This window comes from Ptychodera flava, chromosome 1 (genome assembly GCF_041260155.1).
Source record: "Ptychodera flava strain L36383 chromosome 1, AS_Pfla_20210202, whole genome shotgun sequence".
NCBI classification, from domain to species: Eukaryota; Metazoa; Hemichordata; class Enteropneusta; family Ptychoderidae; genus Ptychodera; species Ptychodera flava.
Window position 1 is genome coordinate 25,941,354 of NC_091928.1, and position 22,386 is coordinate 25,963,739.

The 22,386-nt window shown below is 36.5% G+C and overlaps 2 protein-coding genes across 2 annotated transcripts in view; both read left to right on the forward strand.

Annotated features, from left to right (window-relative positions):
• The window catches only part of LOC139135473 (uncharacterized), a 69,657-nt gene extending 66,887 nt beyond the window's left edge, over positions 1–2,770 (forward strand). The window contains exon 3 of the mRNA XM_070702903.1: positions 776–2,770. Within this exon, the coding sequence (XP_070559004.1) occupies positions 776–2,012 (1,237 nt within the window). The 3' untranslated portion in view covers positions 2,013–2,770. The remainder of the gene's footprint in view (positions 1–775) is intronic.
• LOC139133811 (homeobox protein aristaless-like 4) overlaps positions 1–5,370 on the forward strand; it is a 151,748-nt gene extending 146,378 nt beyond the window's left edge. Inside the window, exon 6 of the mRNA XM_070700581.1 lies at positions 4,176–5,370. The gene's annotated coding sequence lies outside the window, so the exon portion shown is untranslated. The remainder of the gene's footprint in view (positions 1–4,175) is intronic.
• The last annotated feature ends 17,016 nt before the right edge of the window (positions 5,371–22,386 follow it).

Below are 22,386 nucleotides of genomic sequence, written 5' to 3' on the forward strand. Positions count from 1 at the left end.
CGATGCAATATTGCCGACAGCAAAATTTGAAGGACGTGAGTATTTGAATATATTATGATAAATCTTTTTATTGCATCATCTGGTGGTTCCATTAGAATTCTCATTTTTTATACAAACTCAAGAAAACCAAGTAAGACTTAGGCTGATAGAGTGTCATAAAAGGAAAGCGTTAGAAACACGGTATGAAAACAAAATTTACAAAAGATTTAGGTGGTTATATTTGTGTGTGCTATACACGAGCTCGAAATTTCGTTTGATGCTTATTATTTTGGTAATTAAAGTTACTCATCAATGGTGTGCTTGTTCAAGTTCGGAATATTCAACTTTGATATCTAGTCCACATACATTGGGTCATTTATAAAATATGCAAATGAACTAATTAGGATGAGACACTGATTACGCTTTGAGCATGAATAAATCTAAGTATACCTATGTACTTCACAAGTTCAATCATTAGCAGTACATCACAAGATTCGTTGAATATGCAAATGATCTTATTATCTGAATGTCACGCTTATCAAACTGAAATACTAGGCCTAAGTATAGTCAATGCGTAGTCAAAATAGGTGCTCTCAATATCGATATACTACCTGACTACAGAATATAATTCAATACCAAATGAGCTGTTACAAAGAATGTTATACTCATTGAGCTATTATAACTAAAACTAAGTATCATCAATTAATAGCAGAAGTCCGGTCAAAATAAATTACTATTGAAACGGCATTTGATGTTATTTTCATGGTCAACGATGTAATCTTCTGTTTTATTACAGGAGGATATTGATCCTCCACGATGAATGGGAAAAGGTTTACAAAGGTACGTCAAACCTGAATCGTCAGATAGACATAGAAGCAAAAGAAGCTGGGTTTGAGGTTTACAGGACAGTTCTTGGTAGGGATGGCTGTTGCATCGATGTTTCTGACGCTAAGGAGCATTATATTAAAGTAGCGGACAATATTTGTCACCGGAACATAAACCTTGACTGTCTTCAAACCTACAGTGAGTGTAATTTGTCCGAAATAGAAAAAATAGAAGACCTGGACGTAATTATTGGCCATGTACCCGTGACTTCTGGGTTCGCAATTTCCTTAACCGAGAGGAAATTTAAGACCAGTCGTGTTTTGCTTTTCATCAGTGATCATCACGAGGATATGGAGGAATATCAACCAGAATACTATGAGGCATGGGAAAGTAACTTGATAAAAGCTGCGGAAAAAGCCACCGCAGTATTTTCCGTGGGGCCGAAAGTATTCTCTGTCTTTGATAGGAAGTTTAAAGCGTTGTCTGAAAGCATCAAACATTGTGAATATCTTCCGTTTCCCAAGGATGATATCTTTAACATCACAGTAAACGCGATAGAGGCAGGTGAAGACAATCTCATGCAAGTTCTTACTTACGAACACATGATAGGCGTAGAGAATATGAAAGATTATTACATGCTAATTGCCAAAGCATTCAGCCGTGTTGCGAAGACATATCACGATATGCATCGGCTCCTGCCAAAGTTTATAATCAAAGGTGTCCCAAGCCAACATCATGATGATATAAGAACGACATTATATAAAAGATTGACTGTCCAGGATAAATACTTGAAAATCAAGCTACCCCCGTACGGCACATACGAGAAAAATTTGCAAGATATTAAAGAAAGCAACCTGGTTGTCTTGTCTTCTCGAAGTGAGCCTTTCGGTATAGCCGGTCTCCAAGCGATGGCAGTAGGTATACCAGTTCTCGTAACAAGTCACTCTGGACTGGCTGAATTCATCAAAAAAGAATTTCCGCATGAAGCTTCGCAAATGACCGTCAAGGTTGGGGTAAATGACATTGACGTTGAAGGCGACATAGATACCTGGCGTGATCATATTATAGATGTCCTCTGTTACAACTACACAGCGCTTTTCGAAGTGGCGCGAGACTTAAAGGAAAAGCTGAAAGAATCAAAACTGATACAGGAATCTAGAAAGAGATTTAAAGATGCATTAAAAGATACATGTCTAGATTCATGGTAAAGATTCTACAATCACTAACATTCCAGGAAAAGTTAAGAACCAACTTAAACCGCTTTTAAACTCAATGATAAGTCAAATTTTGCTAATAGACTAGTGATATACATTTTGGCCTTTGATGGAGTTCACGTGCGAGGCATGACACTTGCATGATCAACCTCGTCTTCTAAAAAGCCGAAAGCCAAGTCAACCTGTTTAAAGACTTTAAGCTGACTGGGATGAAGAAAATTACTTATTAATGTAAAATCAATAACGTCTATCATCCATTCATTAAGATATACACCCTGAATACTCAAAGCAATGAGCTGTTTTCTTGATTGATCTTGCCGCATGGATTTTGTAATATGATTTTTACAATATCAAAATTGGCAGAGATCTGTATATCGTTGAATCCAGATATGGGGAAAACGGTGGCAAAAATCTAATCCGGCCATCTTGACATGTATCGAAAATTATAACTTTACAAATATCTGTACAAATATCTTCCCGAGGTCGCCAAAACCGGATGCCATTTACCACATATATTGTTGCAGGGGAAACTTTTGAATTTGTATTAATTGAAATTTACCTCTGATATATTTGTCTTCGTAAGGGGAAGGCAAAGCTTGAACTTATGAAAGCCACTTCGTTGTGTGTATACCAGGAACAATTCATTGTACGTAACCTCCACAATTGCCCGTGATGTCTTCACTAGACTTCTATAGAATAGCTATCTCATGCTTTTTGTCTTTTATTTGTCAAATTCCGTAGCTAGACAAAGATGAGTGCAGTTTCATATAAAGAAAGTAAATTAAAAGAAATGAATAAATATATCAGAATTACACGTTTATCAACTTTTCCTAAAATTTCTGACATATCATCTCTTCTTTGGATTTCTTTTCCTAAATCATATCTTAAGTTAAGCTTATTCTTAAAGTAAATTTATAAATAGCTTGGAATTACAACGTGCTTGGGTGATAAGAAAAAGGTTCCTGGGGATAGAAAATGACGCCACCTGCACTCATTACAAACGTTCTTTTTCGATAAAGTTTGCAACAATTTAACCCGATACGACATTCACTGTGCCAAAGTCAATATCGTCAGTATTGCCGCGGTTTAATTGAAAAACTTACCCGTACACTGACTGTTTGATCATTCTTGTATTGCCTTTATCACATTTCCCGTCGATGTCACCGCACGGAACGCTAACAATAGGTTTTTGCTCGGTACAGTGTGTACGGGTCGATACAATGATTGGTGTTCCTACTCTCAACGTGATCTGTGAGTGAGAACAGTGGACGTCGTATTGGGTTCCCCCCATCAAAAGGAGAACGTTTGCAATGGGTGCAGTTGGAGTTATTTTCTATCACCAGAAACGTTTTTCTAATCACCCTAGCACGTTGTAATTCCAAGCTACTTTGAAATTCGAGTATAACTTCAACTGGTGTACTCATTTCTGTAACCAAAAACTTGTGTACGCCCCATTTACCTAGAAGAACCAAAAGTTGTATTTCCAGTTAAGTTGATAATGTTTTTGAACAGTGACATCTGAAAAACATGAAAACGTGATGTTTGATTAAGTTTATGTGATTGTACGACCGAAGAGGCTGGTTACAATATATTTAACCTTTCTCCAGCATTTCTTGGCAATTTGACAAAATAAACATCCATGTTCGAGTAAATAAAGTTGATAACAAACCTGACAATTCATGGACTCTATCTTCTTACAAAAGAATTGATATTTGTTACAAGGAAGTAGTGTTAGAATTCTCTCACTTTCGTTTTTTTAGTCATGCAGGGGTTTTTCCTCCGAAACAAGTAAAGTGTATGTTTTCCTAAACATGTGAAAAATACATTGATCGCAGTTGCTCTGTAGTTATTTGTGATCTCCGACATATCAGTGATTGTAATATAGATACAAGTTTTATGACACTCTGTCATTTTGCGACACAAACCTACAACCTGACAACAACCAAATATGTATTAATCTGTGGATTAATGTAGAAATCTCTTTTACCTATTGTGAAAATGAAAGGGCAACAGTAAGTAGAACATTTCATTGTATTTTAACTTTTCTCAATAAGATTGTATTCCAATCCTTCCAAAGTATGTTTGAAATACAAATTACTAGCCTTGCAAACACCTTCAATATGCAACCTCATTGTCGACAAATCAATTCTAGTTCAGGTTTACATTTGACATAAGACACATTCAAACTTTCTTGAACACTATTCATTTCGACATGATTTTGAGAGTACATCAAGAAACTGTATTTGAAAACCAGAGAAACATTTATAGAAAATACTGTAACAACAAAATCTACAGTAAGAGGAGCTCCAAGGATAAACTTACGTGATAAGTGTGTCTCTGCAGCTCTAGCCCTTCATAAATTCAGGTGAACCCCTTAAGTCCATCAATATCGACAAAGTTTTATACAGGTCTCGTTTGTAAATACTGTACAGTTTTTTTTGATATCTTCAATTGTCAGTTGATTATTCTTTTATTCTAACTCTGTGTCTAACCTCTATGCAAAACTATGATTGTTCTCTTTTTTATGAGAAAAAGTATATTTTTGAAAGTGTTTTCATCCAAATTAGTGTTATCACATGGACCAAAGTTAGTGCAAAATTAGTGCTCAGATACTGATAAGTAAAATTTGCCTAAGTTTAGGAAATCATTGACACCTAATTTAGTAATTTGTCGATCGAGACCAATAGCATGATATGGCCAGTAGGATACTTTTTATCATGTAAACTGGCTCATGACCAAGGAAAAGTAGTTTACGTTGTAAAAACATGTCCATAGATCCATCCAGAGCATATCAACCTAATTTGCTACTATCAATATCAAAGATTTTATTTGAAACACCTACATGTTGAAAACAAAAGTAATACGCCATGTTTGAGTTCAATGATATCTGAACATGTGAGGGCGCTTCATTGTGTTGAAGTGCGGACAACGGTGCAAAATCTCAAAGCAAAAGACACAGCCGACATGTACAATTTTCGTTTGTGGCAGTTTCAATTATCGCGAATTCATTTTCGTGATACGTGTATATTAACACCTGAATGACCACAGTTTGAAAGCTCTGTTCTGTTGCACAAGTACGTTGGAGTTTGAATCGTATAACAGGGATCTCACTTTATTGTACACACTTTTGTAAGAATGTTCTTTCAGAAAATGTTACTGCAATTTTCAGGTATCCCGATGTTTCTTCTTGATTTAATTCTGTGACCATCACTTTAAAGATCGTTAAGATGTTGAATATATCTCCTTAATTGTATTGTCAAAGTTTGACCTCATTAAACTTTTTTTTTGTATCGTGAAAGCTGGATTAATGTACTTCGCATTTGCATAAATAAAATCATTGAAAAAGATGAGCACTGATCTGTGTGTGTGTTTTCATTGTTAAAGGTTATCAAAGTCTGAACGCTGAATCACAGGCATATTAATGTAAAATTCTAGTTTTTTGGCTCATATTTGGTATGTATATAAATACCAAAAAGAGCTTATATGGTGAGTCGGTGGCGTCTGTATGTCTGTGTGTGTGTGTGTATTTGTGTATGTATGTATGTATGTATGTATGTATGTATGTATGTATGTATGTATGTATGTATGTATGTATGTATGTATGTATGTATATGCGGATGTCTGTCCTTCACACGCAAAGGCTCCCATACCGCCGCACCTACCATCTCAGTATTTGGTGTACAGGTAGACCCAGGGGTTGAGATGTGACGTTATTCAAATGAGCATGTTAGTGTCAAAATATGCAAATGAGGCAAGAAAAAGGGAAATCCTGCAAATGTGCGGCAGTGTTGGCATGCAAATGACTGAAACAGGCTACTCCACTGACCTTGAGTCATTTCCTGTCATTGTTTATGAAGTGTTACATATTAACAGACCTGCTCAAACTAAGAGGGACTAGCTGTGTTGAAACATTCCTCAGCTATGCATGTTGCTAAAGTTGACCTCCAGTACCTAAAGTTTCGGACCATATTTACTTTTGTCATTCTCGTTTTTACTGGTTTAAATATTCCTTGTTGTTTTTCTGGTTGTACTATGCAGAAATCATTGTCGTAACATCAACCCAGAATTTTCCTGCACTGAACAGATAGAAACAACATTTATTATTGATCTTTGATACCAATACTGATATGTACCAATTCTGAGCGACACCGTATCATTGCGGTATTTTTTATTTAATGTCTTGATCAGATAATGGAAGTTAATTTAAGGTTAAGGTAAAATGCGCTTCTGGCACAGATATTCGGACTTTCAAATTTTTTGTAATACTTGTTCGGTCTACTACTTGTGGGGGGGGGGAGGTAGTTTTAAAACTGGTGGAGTAGATGAGGTTTTTATGGGCTTAGTTTTACAGGAGGTATGTTTACATTGAATAACATTGAATGGCTTAGAACAGCACTCGCAGCATACTTAAAATTTGATTGGTAGCAATTGCTGATTTTGTTAATCGGTGATTAAAGGCAGACCGAGTGTTTTGAACCATCGACTCTACAAAAATGCTTCCGAAAGCTGTGGCTCGTAAACTCAGAGCAAAACATTCTTGGCTCTTAATTTCCTCCACTCAGTTTCTCAGACAATAAACTTTCGAGTCATGTTTTTTATGTTTGACGAGTGATGAGTCAGCGTGTTTCATTCTATGAATAAAATGAATTTATCAAGCTAGGGAGTCTTGTGAAACCTAACAACTCTGCCTCAAATATACACTGTTACATATTCTGCTATGATGTGGCATGCAGTCCGTTTTAAATCTCTGCTCAAAAGTATAGCGTGTACGATGATTATTTCGAAATTTTTCGACTGAAGGAGAAAAATGACAATCTAGGGTGAGGGAAGACAGCCTGGCTAACATAAAAAAATAGCTAGATGAATTACGAGTATCGAACAACACGTGACCAATTTCATCATAACTTATTTAAAGGGTATATCTCACCTAGAAAAGCTCCCATATATGCATATGTATATATGCAAATGGAAAGTATTTTATCAGGTGGCAAAATGGCGTCAGTATGTATGTATGTATGTATGTATGTATGTATGTATGTATGTATGTATGTATGTATGTATGTATGTATGTTAGTCCTAAACTCCTAAACAACAACGGCTGCCGTCTCAGTATTTGGTGTACAGGTGCATCAAGGAAAGGGGGAGATGTTAATTTATTCAAATGAACATGCCAGTGCCAAAAATATGCAAATAAGGGGAAAAAAGGAAAAATCCTGCAAATGGCTAAAAGTCAGTAAGCATTAGTCTGGGTTTGAAACTTAGTATGCAGATTCTAAATTATGTGTGCACAAATTGGGGTGAAATTTGCATGTTTGTATTTTTAGGGTATTTATTTCCGTTTATAGTCAAAATAGCTTGTTGTCTGAAATCGCTCGTCTGATGGCTCTGAAAGTTAATATTCATGTTCCTCAGGATGACCTCACTCAAGTTTGTACAAATTGTATTGATATTATCATATTTGTAATTTTGGGGCATTTTTCCCAATTTTCGGTCAAACATTTTTTTATTCAAAAACTACTGATCTGATTGATAGCCTTGATATTTGGTTTACAGGTTTCTAAGATTTACCTCGATATAATATATTGAAGTTAGGATTGAAACTGGCAGTTTTTTATTTGGGGGCAATTTTTGCCTTTTTGGTAAAAAAAATTTCTCCTAAAACTACTGATCTGGTAGCTTTGATATTTAGTTACAGATTCCTAGGGTTAATGTGAATAAGATATGTTCAAATTAGTATGAAATCTGCAATTTTGTATTTTGGGACATCTATTTCCATTTTTGGTCAAAAATTTTTTTTTTCTCAAAATTTACCAGTCTGATTGCTTTGATATTTAGTTTACAGGTTCTTAGGGTTTGCTTAATATGATATATTGAAATTAGGTTGAAATCTGGAATTGTGAATTTTAGGGACAACTTTAAATTTGTCAATTTTAAGGGATATATTTCGTTTTATATTTTAAAGATTGTTTTTGGTAATTTTATACCTACTGGAACTAAGAGTATATAATGTGGCAATTTAGTAAGCATTTGATATGGTCAACTGTATTTGGTGTTGAAATGCGGAAAAAAATCATTAGAAAACATAGCATAGCTGAGGTAATTTTAGCAGATTTGGTTTCCAACAAATTCAAATTTTTTCTCAATGTTTAAGATTATCAAGGTTTTAAATAGTTGACACACTTCCTGCCATCTGGTCATTGTATATCTCATGCAAAGATGGTCAATACAAAGGGGTGGACCATTTGATATCCTTGGGGGTCCTCGCAGATTTTGAAAAAAATTCCAAACAAATGTCAATAAAAAAATCAGCCAGAGAAGGTTTGACAAAAAGAAAAGGTGGGATAGTGGGAAAAAAGAATGTAAAATTGATCAGATAAAAAAGATAATGTACCTCATCAATCTTCCAGACACCCCACCCCCTTTATCAAATGGTCCACACCTGATGTATTTTTGCGCGCAATTAACCATGCAGTGTATATTAGTTTAAGATGTCAAATTAGGTAACGATTTGAAAGGAATAGTCAAGTTCACCACAGATAAATTTTCTTACATTTATCTCTTGTGTCATCATCCTTGTGTAATTGGTTAAGTTTATAAGTTGTTCCAGATGTGGATGCATTAGTTGTTCTGGAAGAAAACAATGTTTACTTTTCCCTGTAGAGTTTCTGAGTTTATGATTGTATTTTGAAATCTCTCCATGTATCTGGTGTATGGGCAAAATGTAAAAATTGGTTGCATGTTATGTTTTTCAGTCTATGTCAAATATTTTAAATGAAAAATCAAGAACAGTTTGCTTTGTGCTAGTAAAAAATAACATATTTGTCAATACATAAACTGCCTTGCAGATTGATTGCCTTAAAATTAGCACAGAAGTAGAAAAGGAAAAGAACCTAATCAAATTGCCGAAACATATTCACCCCAGTTCCTTTAGGCCGATCTTTAACTATTTTATCATACATTCAGCTGTTTATTATATCTTTATCACTCTCCATGGGCCAAGGCACACTTGAGGGCCAATGTCATCTCTCTGTGCCAGTCTGTGTATGTCAATCTGTCTGTATGTCTATCCCTGTTTTATACAATGGTTTGCTTGTTTTGATAACTATAATTTTTTTGTCAATAAATAATAATAATATTTCTAAGCTAAATGATGGAATTTTTTTCCTTTTTCCCGTTGACAAATAATTGTGAAAATGAAACATGTTCGGGCCTTGATGAAAAAACCTCTGTGAGGAACGCGTCCATTTCTGTGACGTCATAAGATGCATTCGTGAGTGTAGAACGGAGAAGCTATACACACAATTGCAAAATGGCACCTATGTCAAGTTCTGTCTATAGTGTGGAAAGTGAAAATCACTCCTGCGAGGAAATGTTGTTTGGAATGATTGATTTAGAGGGTAGCCAGCGATGAAGAGTCTAGTGTTACTGTTAAAAATGATACCATCGGAAATATTGTGAGCCTAGATTTTGTGCCTCAGTTCACTCTGTGTGAATGACTTCCTAGACCAGCCGGCTGCTAGTCGAGTAGGTCAACGCAAACATTCCACAGCTTCACTAGAAATCTAGATCTACCTGCGCTGCTCTTTACAAAATTTATTAGACAAGCATATTATTTTATCAGGGCTTACTGCATGTGGAACTGATCCTGTGCTTTCCTGCAGTACGTAAATGATAACACGTAAGATGCCAGGCGGATCCCAGACGCTTAGCTTTAGTCTCAGCCTGCGGCACCAGTGACAACTTGCCAAGGCCATCACGTCGACACCCCCTCCCCAAATCGAAACATGGGCCTACCAGAGTAAATTGCTTCAATGCCGCCTCATCATAACCGTGACAGTTGATTGATATTATTCAAATTCCTTCAATTTATTCTGTTTTGATATTTATATGCTCACAAACTTAGGGCCAGTCTAGTCAGACGCCAAAAAAACCGGAAATATTCGGAGCCAATATGGCCGCCAACCCCCGTTTTGATTTATCGCCGATAAATTGGCTAATCCCATCCTTGACATTTCTTATTGAAGAGGTCAGTTTAGAGCATTATTTGAGCTTAGAACGCTTCTTATATTGTTTGCCCAAGCATACGAACTGAAGAGGTCCCCAACCCTAAAAACTGACAGGATGCAGTCCATCGGAAGGTTGATTGAAAATTGCCTGCCATCTCGTCGGGCCCCTCACAGAAGTAGAAAAGGAAAAGAAACTAATCAAATTGCTGTAACATATTCACCCTCAAATTTTCCGTCTAAGTGGTCAAAACTGGGTAGATTTGATGGCTGATTTATTGACTCGCCAACACCGGGAGAAATTTTGAGAATCAACATGCAGAAGTGAAGAAAACGGAGGTAATTCATGGGTATGTCAGTTTACTGTCGAGTGGAGCTGGCTACCTTCTCATTATATACACTGTGTGACTCTCGCCGTAGACTGAACCTGGGCAATGGAAACTCTCGCCGTAGACTGAACCTGGGCAATGGTGTCACTTGTATAATTTGGCATAGATTGTGAAACTATATAAGGGTTTCCAGAGGGTTGTTCACATAAGCACATTACAATATGTAAAATATGATTATATTATTCATAATCATAAATTATTAATAATCATAATGATCAAAACAATGGAGTTTCCAGACGGCATTAACACAAAGTAGACGACATTGTGTGTAAAAAAGTTTTAATATATTAATAATTTATTAATATTCATAATTATTTTTATGATAATAATAGGAAAAATCATCACACATATAATGCCTAATTGACCTATGTCTCAGCCTGCGGCACTAGTTACAACTGGCCACGGCCATCACGTTGACACCCCCTCCCCAAATCGAAACATGAGCCTACCAGAGTAAATTGCTTCAATGTCACCTCACCATAAACGTGACAGTCGATTGATTTTATTCAAATTCCTTCAATTTATTCTGTTTTGATATTGATATGCTCACAGACTTGGGGCAAGTCTAGTCAGACACCAACGCACGGAAATATTCGGAGCCAATATGGCCGCCAACCCACGTTTTGATTTATCGCCGATAAATTGGCTAATCCCAACCTCGACATTTCTTATTGAAGAGGACAGTTCAAACCATGATTTCGAGCTTAGAACGTTTCTTTAATATTGTTTGCCCAAGCATACGAACTGAAGAGGTTCCCAACCCTGAAACTGACAGGATGCCATCCATCAGAATGTTGATTGAAAATTGCCTGTCATCTCGTCGGGCCCCTCGGGGCCCTGCTGCATGCTACACTCTGGACCTTGCCAAACGGTGAACTCGCCCTTCCTTGGTTCTGTATATTTAACTTACTACAATTTTGTAATTAATGATGCGAATAGCAGCCTGGAAAAAAGTGAAAACTTTACACAATGCAATTTCTTAACTGAGGTGGCGAGTCTGATTCGACCCCTTTCAATCATAGGGGATTCAATCTCCGATGATGACGATGATGATGATTAAATATTTAAAAATGAAGATAAATAAACATATATTTGGACTCAGTAAATTTGTTGTTATTGTTGTTGTTATTGTTGTTGTCATTGTTGATACTATTTGCAGAAAAGAACAAAGTATGCGCTGCAAATTTCAACACAGCCTAACTATACATGTGCGTCGCAAATTCAATACAGCCTAACTATACATGTGCGTTGCAAATTCAATACAGCCTAACTATACATGTGCGTTGCTGCCTAACTATACATGTGCGTTGCAAATTCAATACAGCCTAACATTACCCAAGGGGTGTCACTTCATTGCCACACACTTTTTTTCGATCGCCAAAAATGCACCTAGCATGCATCGAAATCGGTAAAATTCGACGTAGGGTCAAAGCACATTAGTCCTTCTCAATAATACTCCAACATTTTTACCTCTTACCGATGAAAAGTCGAGAAATCAGCAAGTTTTTCAGCGTATCTGGACGTCTCTTACATTTCAGATTTAAAAGGCGCGGCAGTGTATTAGTCACGTGGGCGCTTTTCAAATCGAACCAATAGCAGAGCTGAATGGACCAGCGTGAAAACCCGGAGGCAACGTAAGTTTCTCACATCTTTGGAAAGAACGATCTCTTGCTGCGGGTGAACTGGAACTGTTAAAGTTACCAGAATTTCGTATGCAGACGCACGCAGACAGTGTCACCCATAGTCTTCCAAAGACGTGAGAAACTTACGTTCTGCCGGGTTTTCACGCTGGGCCCATTCGTTCAGTACGGGCTCTGACCCTACATCGAATTTTACCGCTCTCGATGCTTGCTGGGTGCATTTTGGCGAGCTCTGCTATTGGTTCGATTGAAAAGCGCCCACGTGACTCAATACACTGCCGCGCCTTTTAAATCTGAAATGTAAGAGACGTCCAGATACGCTGAAAAACTTGCTGATTTCTCGACTTTTCATCGGTAAGAGGTAAAAATGTTGGAGTATTATTGAGAAGGACTAATGTGCTTTGACCCTACGTCGAATTTTACCGATTTCGATGCATGCTAGGTGCATTTTTGGCGATCGAAAAAAAGTGTGTGGCAATGAAGTGACACCCCTTGGGTAATGTTAGGCTGTATTGAATTTGCAACGCACATGTATAGTTAGGCTGCAACACACATGTATAGTTAGGCTGTATTGAATTTGCAACGCACATGTATAGTTAGGCAGCAACGCACATGTATAGTTAGGCTGTATTGAATTTGCAACGCACATGTATAGTTAGGCAGCAACGCACATGTATAGTTAGGCTGTATTGAATTTGCAACGCACATGTATAGTTAGGCTGTATTGAATTTGCGACGCACATGTATAGTTAGGCTGTGTTGAAATTTGCAGCGCATACTTTGTTCTTTTCTGCAAATAGTATCAACAACGACAACAACAATAACAACAACAATAACAACAAATTTACTGAGTCCAAATATATGTTTATTTATCTTCATTTTTAAATATTTAATCATCGTCATCGTCATCATCGGAGATTGAATCCCCTATGTTTCAATACGCATCACTTTTATTCTGGCTATAGACTGTCACGTCCGGCGTCGAACAGATTTATAGCTGTTACAGTAGTATTTTAAGCGTTATAACGTAGTGTAGTTTATCAGGTAGTACAGTTTATGAAAGGCTTGAGTCTCATTCATAGAATATCCTGGGTGGGTCGGTTTCATGTCTGGACATGCTATTCCTGTACAGTACACTGCGGTTGAGCTATCTCGGCGTGGGGTCAGCTGCTGGTATTATCAAACTGACACTCAACACACAACTCTGCCATGCCCTCATGGAAATATCTCTTGGTCCACACCAAATTAACAGCACAAATGTAGACTAAAACTATCCAGGTTTGTGCTGTTGCAGCTCCGAGCCACGCATCTTTTCATCATAGCGAACTACCTGAAATCTTTTCGAAGTTGGTACTCAATGCGTTGACTATTGCTCTCAGGAGATTGCTCTTACAGGTTAGCCACTTCTAACGTCATGCCACGTGACCAATACGCGACGAATCTGAACTGGGATGGTTTTTGACGGGGTGATTTTTTCACAACTTTAGCAGTGAAATACATTACTGTAGAAATAGTTGTCACTACAACGTTATGATTTTTTCGAAATAATGAATATTGTTTTATGCAATCGATTTAGTTCAGCCATCAAAAAATTTGGTGAAATATACACTTTAAGCGATGGCTTTGAACCAGGTAGATAATTTGAACTGCATACGTCACAAAGAATCACAAATGAGCGAGAATTTAATGTTAATAAGCTTCTTATTAGTCTCGCATCCTTGTGTCACGCCAAACCTTGTTCGTGTTTCTATTTACTATTCATCATGAATTCCAACTTTGACAGCGAAGGGATTGCCAGTGACTAATGTACAGGTGTGTCTGTACGCAAAAAGTCATTCTTTTGGTTCACTTCTTGGTAACAACATGGAGCTCAAAAAAGAAGCTCCATGGTAACTCGAATCGTTCTTTCATCTAAATTATGACGTAAAATGGAACGCTAACGATTTACAAAAGAAGAAATTACACCATCATTGACCAAGGCAGTATAACGTTTCTACATTTCCATTCAGTCATAATGCAATAATCTGATTTGTATCACGCCTACTACTAAATTCAATGGTTCAAAATATTAAATCGCTACTTTGAAAACCAAGGTATGTCATCGCTACATCGACATCCATATGCAGAATCGTCGTTTATAGCAGCGCCATGTTCTACTACTACGTCGATTCAAAATTGTTTATTATATCCAATGCATTGGAAACAACACCCTATCAAACCTGCCATAATAATTGGGTGATGAAGTAATAAACCAATTATCTTATCATGAATTGCATTTCTTTTGTTCGAAGTGCGCCGGGTAGTCGCATGAGTATTTCAATGACAGAATGACAAACAACATGCCGAGTACTCAAAACGGTTTCTGTCAAGCATGGGAGAACTAGGACTGTTGTCAATAAATAACGTCTAAAACTGCACAAAAACAGTTATACTGCTACAAAGTTTCCTTTTAGATGCCATGGCAAGCTGACTGCTATGAACACCTGTGAGCTGCAGCTGAGCAATATTACAAATTTACACAACGATGAACTGACTTCCTGTTGCGGGTCCAATGACACGCAAACCTGTACCTTCGAAACTTCGCCTGTTACGATTCAAAGGAGTAGAACAGCCCCGAGATGTGAAGAAACTGCAGTACATAGGCATATTTCCTTATCCAACAAAGTCATAATATAGTTCTTCCATGTTTGACAGAAACCGTGTCGTTGAAACCGTTTTGAGTGCACGGCATGTTGTTTGTCATTCTGACATTGAAACACCCGACGTAGCGCACAACTTTGAGCAAAAAAAAATGCAATTCATGATAAGCCTGATTTATTATATGTTGTTGATTTCAGTAGATTGAATATAACAAACAATTTCGAATCTACATAGAATATGTCGCTGCTATATACGATGATTCTGGATAATATATCGAAGTGATGTTGAAAAACAACTTTCCAAAATAACCATGCGGCGTTTTGAACTATTAGTTCCAATTAAATTAGTAGCAGTCGTGATAAAAGTTAGATTTTTGCAATGTGACTGAATGGAAATGTAAAAAACGTCATACTGCCTTGGTCAATGATGATGTAATTCCTTTTTTTGTAAATCGTTAGAGTTCTATATTACGTCATTATTCAGATCAAAGTACAATTCGTTTTACCATGGAGCTTCTGTTTTAGCTCCATGTTGTTACCAAGAAATGAAACAAAAGAATGACGTTTACGTACAGACACACCTGTACAATAGTCATTGACAATCTTTTCTTCTGTCCAAATCGTAATTCTTGATGAATAAATAGAAATACGAAGGAAGTTTGGTGTGGCCCAAGAATAAGAGACTGATAAATCCTAAGGTTTATTTAACATCGAATTCTCGCTCATTTGTGATTCTTTGTGACGTGTGCAGTCCAAGTGGCCTACTTGGTTCAAAGTCCTCGCCAAAATAAGTAATGATGTAAATGGTGACTTGCTGTTCGATACTCGTTATTCATCTAGCTATTTTTATGTCAGCCAGGCTGAGTCTTTCCTTACCCTAGGTTGTTATTTCCCCCTCCAGTCAAAAACTCAAGCGATAATCATGATAGTTGTTATATTTTTGCACGCCATATCGAAGCAAAATGTGGTATATTTGAGGCAGCGTTAGGTTTTACAAGACTCCCTATCTTGATAAATTTTAACTCATTAAAGCTGACTTGTTACGAAAAATTAAGTCATTCAATGAAAATATGGTTACAATATAGGAAATTTTTTCCAATCATAAGACCCACTGCCTGTGGTAAAAAGTGCATTTTTTGAGCTAACTGAACCTAGTGCTTTACGAAATTTCTTTATCAGTATAACATGTGTGAGCCATGGGAGTAGGTCGTTAGATTCTACGAAATAGTCTGTCACAAGCACAATATTGGTAAAGTCATCATTGGTACGGTCAATCGATAAATTGTAGTAATATGTTAACTGTTAAATACACAATCTGTAAACGAATTGAAACTTACACATGATTTAACTCGGTTCTCCTTCATGGGCCTACTCTTAGAAGTCATCAAGAAGGAAGTACAGTTACTGTAATGCTTTTAAACCGGCGATCAAACATTTGCCTAAAGATTAACCTTTCGAATCTCATTGTTTCCCTAAGTGACACATTACGAAGCAGATTTGCTTGTACAAAGGGAGGCGCTAATCATACCTTTAATAGTATTTCAACATTTCTGAATCGTCTGAACAATGTTTTTAAGTCCGAGGGGGACTTTAGATTTTAGGGGTGTACTTTAAAATGTGAGGCTTAATCAGGTAGGGACACCTGGACTGAGAAAGGGACTTAAAAAAACACTACTGATTGGATGTTTCATAATGGACTAGTATTGAACAGAAAACAAACAAAACAAAACCAAAAACCAAAAAACAACACAAAAAGCAAGAAAGTTTACCTCTGAAATGCCCAGTTCTAACTTATGATACATATATATTAAATCATGTATATTCGTACCCAGTATGGATTAACGTACATCACATGTTATTGCTTCTGCCACGTTGTTGTGTTAACAAAACATTGTCGGTTTAACCAGTTCTTACCCCGAGTCACAGTAAACTTGGCCACACCCAATATGACTACAGCAGGTGCGGGCCAAACCATGGACGAGAAGTCAAGAGTAGTAATAACATATAGCGATCTCGATTAGGATTAGTCAGCAACGAACGCAACAGCAAGTGTATAGCAGATACTCTTGCGGATGCGTTCCTTGTTGACTTTGTGAGAGTTAATTCAGTGATAATCACATAATAGAGTCGTACTAGCCGTGAAACATTTCATTTTTCGCTTTTTCATAAAATTAATCGGCAATTGTTTTCATACCCAACACCTTAACCTTTGCGCCACCAACAACCGCGGTCTCTTTGGCACAGGGAAGCGAAACAGACGTACGATTTTGGTGTACGCCATCGCCAGGCCGAACAGGCGCTCTCTGTGAGTTCCCTAGTCCAGTTCAGCAACCGAAGAGCGTACGCTTGCCAATCATGCTGCCCTTCATGATGTATGGTAGACTTAGGGAGCCTTCAGTAATTACAGGGGGTTGGGCCGGGGAATTTCCCGCACACCTGTACCATAAAATGTGACCCTCCCCCTATCCTCCTGTCTAAAATGTGACCTTCCCCCTTGTCCGATATTCTAAAACTTGACCCCCCTAACCACTGCGGTATTCTCCCCAGGAATAACTGAAACGGTATCAGCCAATTTACATAACAATTGGTTTAATTGTTCTGTTAGGGACAAATTACAGAGGGGAGGGATGGTGTTTTTGGAGGGACAGTCATAATTTATCACGCAAGAATTTTTGAAGAGATATGGTATTTCATACATTTGAGGCAGGGTCACCGTATATTTTGTGCAACTATAAGAAGACAAGATGTGGCTGATTTAGTGCTTGATCCAAAAATATCAAATCATAATACATGGAGTCTATCAGGCAAATCATTGACAATTTACCCCTACAAAACATGCTAAATCTGTATATTATATATGTTTGATAATGTATTTAAATGTACTTTGCTTGAATTGGGAAATAAAATGTGCATTTGTGTACAAGAAATTGATTTCAGAATTTCATCTAAAAAGTTGGTTCACAATCCATGGTGTCTATGATGAAACAATGAATAGTTTTTTCCAATACAAAAATAGGTAAATCTTTGCATTTGTGTACTCTTGATTATTGATATTAATGTTCCTGATTAGACTACAGTGGTTACAAGTCTATGGTTGTGTAAGAAATTTGATTTTGGAATTTCACCGAAATGTCGATTCAGTATGCATGGCGGTCTATGATGAAACAATGAATAGTTTTTTTCAGTACAAAATTAGATATATCTGTGCATTTATATATGCTTGATTATTTACATTATTGTTGTTGATTAGCCTAGAATGGTTACAAGTCAATAGTTGTGTAAGAAATTTGATTTTGAATTTTCACTGAAATGTCGATTCACTATGCATGGCGGTCTATGATGAAACTATGAATAATTTTTTTCAGTACAAAATTAGATATATCTGTGCATTTATGTATGCTTGATTATTTACATTATTGTTCTTGAATAGCCCAGAGTGATTACAAGTCCATGGTTGTGCAAGAAATTTGATTTTGGAATTTTACCGAAATGTCGATTCACTATGCATGGCGGTCTACGATGAAACTATGAATAATTTTTTTCAGTACAAAATTAGATATATCTGCGCATTTATGTATGCTTGATTATTTTCATTATTGTTCTTGAATAGCCTAAAGTGGTTACAAGTCCATGGTTGTGCAAGAAATTTGATTTTGGAATTTCACCGAAATGTCGATTCAGTATGCATGGCGGTCTATGATGAAACAATGAATAGTTTTTTTCAGTACAAAATTAGATATAGGTGTGCATTTATGTATGCTTGATTATTTACATTATTGTTGTTGATTAGCCTAGAATGGTTACAAGTCAATAGTTGTGTAAGAAATTTGATTTTGAATTTTCACTGAAATGTCGATTCACTATGCATGGCGGTCTATGATGAAACTATGAATAATTTTTTTCAGTACAAAATTAGATATATCTGTGCATTTATGTATGCTTAATTATTTACATTTTTGTTCTTGAATAGCCTAGAGTGGTTACAAGTCCATGGTTGTGCAAGAAATTTGATTTTGGAATTTCACCGAAATGTCGATTCACTATGCATGGCGGTCTACGCTGAAACTATGAATAATTTTTTTTCAGTACAAAATTAGATATATCTGCGCATTTATGTATGCTTGATTATTTTCATTATTGTTCTTGAATAGCCTAAAGTGGTTACAAGTCCATGGTTGTGCAAGAAATTTGATTTTGGAATTTCACCGAAATGTCGATTCAGTATGCATGGCGGTCTATGATGAAACAATGAATAGTTTTTTTCAGTACAAAATTAGATATAGGTGTGCATTTATGTATGCTTGATTATTTACATTATTGTTCTTGATTAGCCTAGAATGGTTACAAGTCAATAGTTGTGTAAGAAATTTGATTTTGAATTTTCACTGAAATGTCGATTCACTATGCATGGCGGTCTATGATGAAACTATGAATAATTTTTTTCAGTACAAAATTAGATATATCTGTGCATTTATGTATGCTTAATTATTTACATTTTTGTTCTTGAATAGCCTAGAGTGGTTACAAGTCCATGGTTGTGCAAGAAATTTGATTTTGGAATTTCACCGAAATGTCGATTCACTATGCATGGCGGTCTACGCTGAAACTATGAATAATTTTTTTTCAGTACAAAATTAGATATATCTGCGCATTTATGTATGCTTGATTATTTTCATTATTGTTCTTGAATAGCCTAAAGTGGTTACAAGTCCATGGTTGTGCAAGAAATTTGATTTTGGAATTTCACTGAAATGTTGATTTACAATACATGGTAGTCTATGAGAGAACTATGCACAATTTTTTCCAATATAAAACTGACAATATCTTTGCATTTATGTACATTTGATAATTGATATACACTTTTCCACCTGTTGCATATGTTTTTTGTCTTGTCTTTTATCAGTTTTAACTGTTCAAGGTGTTAAATGTAGGATACCACTGCATCTTCTTTGCTTGTGAAACTTGTGGGTAATGTGTACTATTTTGTTGGTGATTTCCTATTCAGAAAATATTACATGGACAATCAAAGTTTTGGCCATAAAATCAGCTTCTGTCAAAAGTGACCCTCCGCCCAAGATAGGTTTATAAAAAGTGTCCCTCCCCCTTGAACTGTTTTCTAAAAAGTGACCCTCCCCCAAATTCCCCCGGCCCACCCCATGTAATTACTAAAGGCTCCCTTATGACGCTTCTTTATCATCTGTACATATACTTAGAGCTCTCTTGGAATATTTTCTTTTACTTTTATCAAGAAAAATTATTTATCAAATAAAGTGAAAAATTATTTATCAAATAAAGTGCTCCTGCTGTTTTTTTTCTCAAAATGAAAAACATTCTTTCCAATCTATACAGCTTGATTGTTATTTAAAACAAATTTTCTTTTTCAAATTTATTTTGTCTTGTTTGTAGTCTTTTGTTGTTTCAATGTTACTTAATTTGACATGAATTATTTTAAACATTAAATTAACATTTAATTTTAAACCATTAAATTAGGTGTTAACATAAAACAACTTAAAAAATACTTAAAATCGTAACGTATTTTTATCGTTGGCAGCTCTAGTCCAGCATACATACGGTTGTTAGTAACGTTTTGACAATTCAAGGGCCATAGTTTCTACAGCCACAGTTTCGCAATCATTCGCAATGTCTTAATAATGCAGCTCTACATATGCACAATGAAATTGCTGCATCACTCCAGACAGTAAAATACGGTCACTATTTAAAACGTGTTCGTCACGCAATCTCAACAATTTGTTGACAATCACATATGATTGAAACAATTAATTGATGGTCAGGAATTCGTAATAATAATGCTCGTCTCACGGCGGTCGTGGAAGATTTTTAAACTCTTGTGATCACTCAAACCAACGGGATCTCTGCTCAACATTTTACTTACGTATGTATCTTGCGACATTTGAGATTGCTTCAGAAAATGGCATGCTGACACACCAGAAATACCTATTTGTTTGGAATAGTGCCAAACGATATTGTAGCATTGTTACATCAATATTAAAATTAGAACAATGCATCTCAGTTCGTGGCCAAAAATGTAGAAATCAATTATTAAACATTAACTACAGCAGACGTTAAAAGATAGAATCAATTGCAAACTTGACAGATCACTGAAAAGTAATGATTGGTTCCATAGGATACCGTTGATATCGATGTTATTCAACAAAACTAACACACATCACGAATTGTCAAGTTGTTTCTGTCTTTAGGTGAGTTGTAAAAGTTTTTGGTATTTTTTATCATCTAGATGTCCATTTCGCCATATTCGGGATTATCGCCGAAAAAACACAATCCGTTGAATGAGCGACACGGATATATCAAAATTAACAATATCCTATAAGATTGGAACTCCTTGTGGAATCTCTCGAGCGAGGATTTCGTATGGCATTCTGGGTGTGTTCAAAGGTGGCCTACCAACGTCTCTGACCGTTATCATATTCACAATGTATGACACTTTGCGGGCATTTACACAAGCTGCCAAGAGCAGCAAAGAGTTGCCGTCGTGATCTTAAGTTGTCTTAACGACTTCTTTCGTAGGCAAGTTTATTACAATATAATAAGTTAGAATATTACTCATCTATCACAAAAGTACAGGCATGCACGTAATACCTGCAGGAGTTGTCTGTGGAAAATACTCGGGGCTAAACATACTGAGTAGCGGACATAAAGAGATGAAAATACCACACATCATAGACAACAGTATTAATCTTTACGGCCCCTGATATGGGTTTTGCGGACCGAAGTTGTACGGCAGAAGGGCCCGAGCGTCACGGTGCAAAGGCCCTACACCGTATGACAGAGGTTCGCACAAACGGACTTAAAAATATTGTGCAAGATTTGAAGATTGAAATTCATGCAATATGTCAAACATTTATTGCCATTTTTGTAATTTTTTCTGAAGAACAACGGCCGTATCCCGTCGCGTATTGATATAGATAATGATATTATTTGTTTACCTGTATAATTTTTATAGCAATGTACATATACACCAAAGAATGAGGCGTAAATCGAGGTGAAAGAAGAACGGTGTGATTTAACTCATCGTAAATTTCACTGCACCGACAGAGAGATGCGATAATCAGTATCGATTGAAAGAAATACTGTGCCTTTAATGTTATGAGGATTTCGCAATGAAATGACAGTGTATACTTGAAGCTGGACGACCGGTGACGACTACTAGGCTTAGATTATGTGTTGCATGGTTGCACTAATTTATATTCAGTTCACTTTCAACTCTTTCAAAACGCAGACATCATCGATAATATGCTTAGTCAACACTGGATTTTAATATGAAACCCTGAGAAATATCACCCGATTTCGCTAACTTCATTGTCGCCCGTCCGGTCAGAATGGAGGAGACGTTCAAATCTCGCGCTGGCTATCTTTACGAATGGAACGTTTGTTGATAGCAACGCGCGTAGTAACCAGAATGAAGCTCGTCAATGCACTCGCTTGCCCATATTTTGGCAAAGTGTGCCTGGGCGTGATTCGGCAAATTATTACATAGCGTTATACACGAACGTTGCTGGAGGTATATGATAAGTATGTTATATCAATTGCGAAGGATACCATTATTTTGATGTGTAAAGAGTCGTAATATTGTTTGATGGTCACGGAGTTTTCCCTGTATAAACTGAATTACAGCTCAAGACGTGCTAACATTCTTTTAGGATCTTCATCATAGGGAC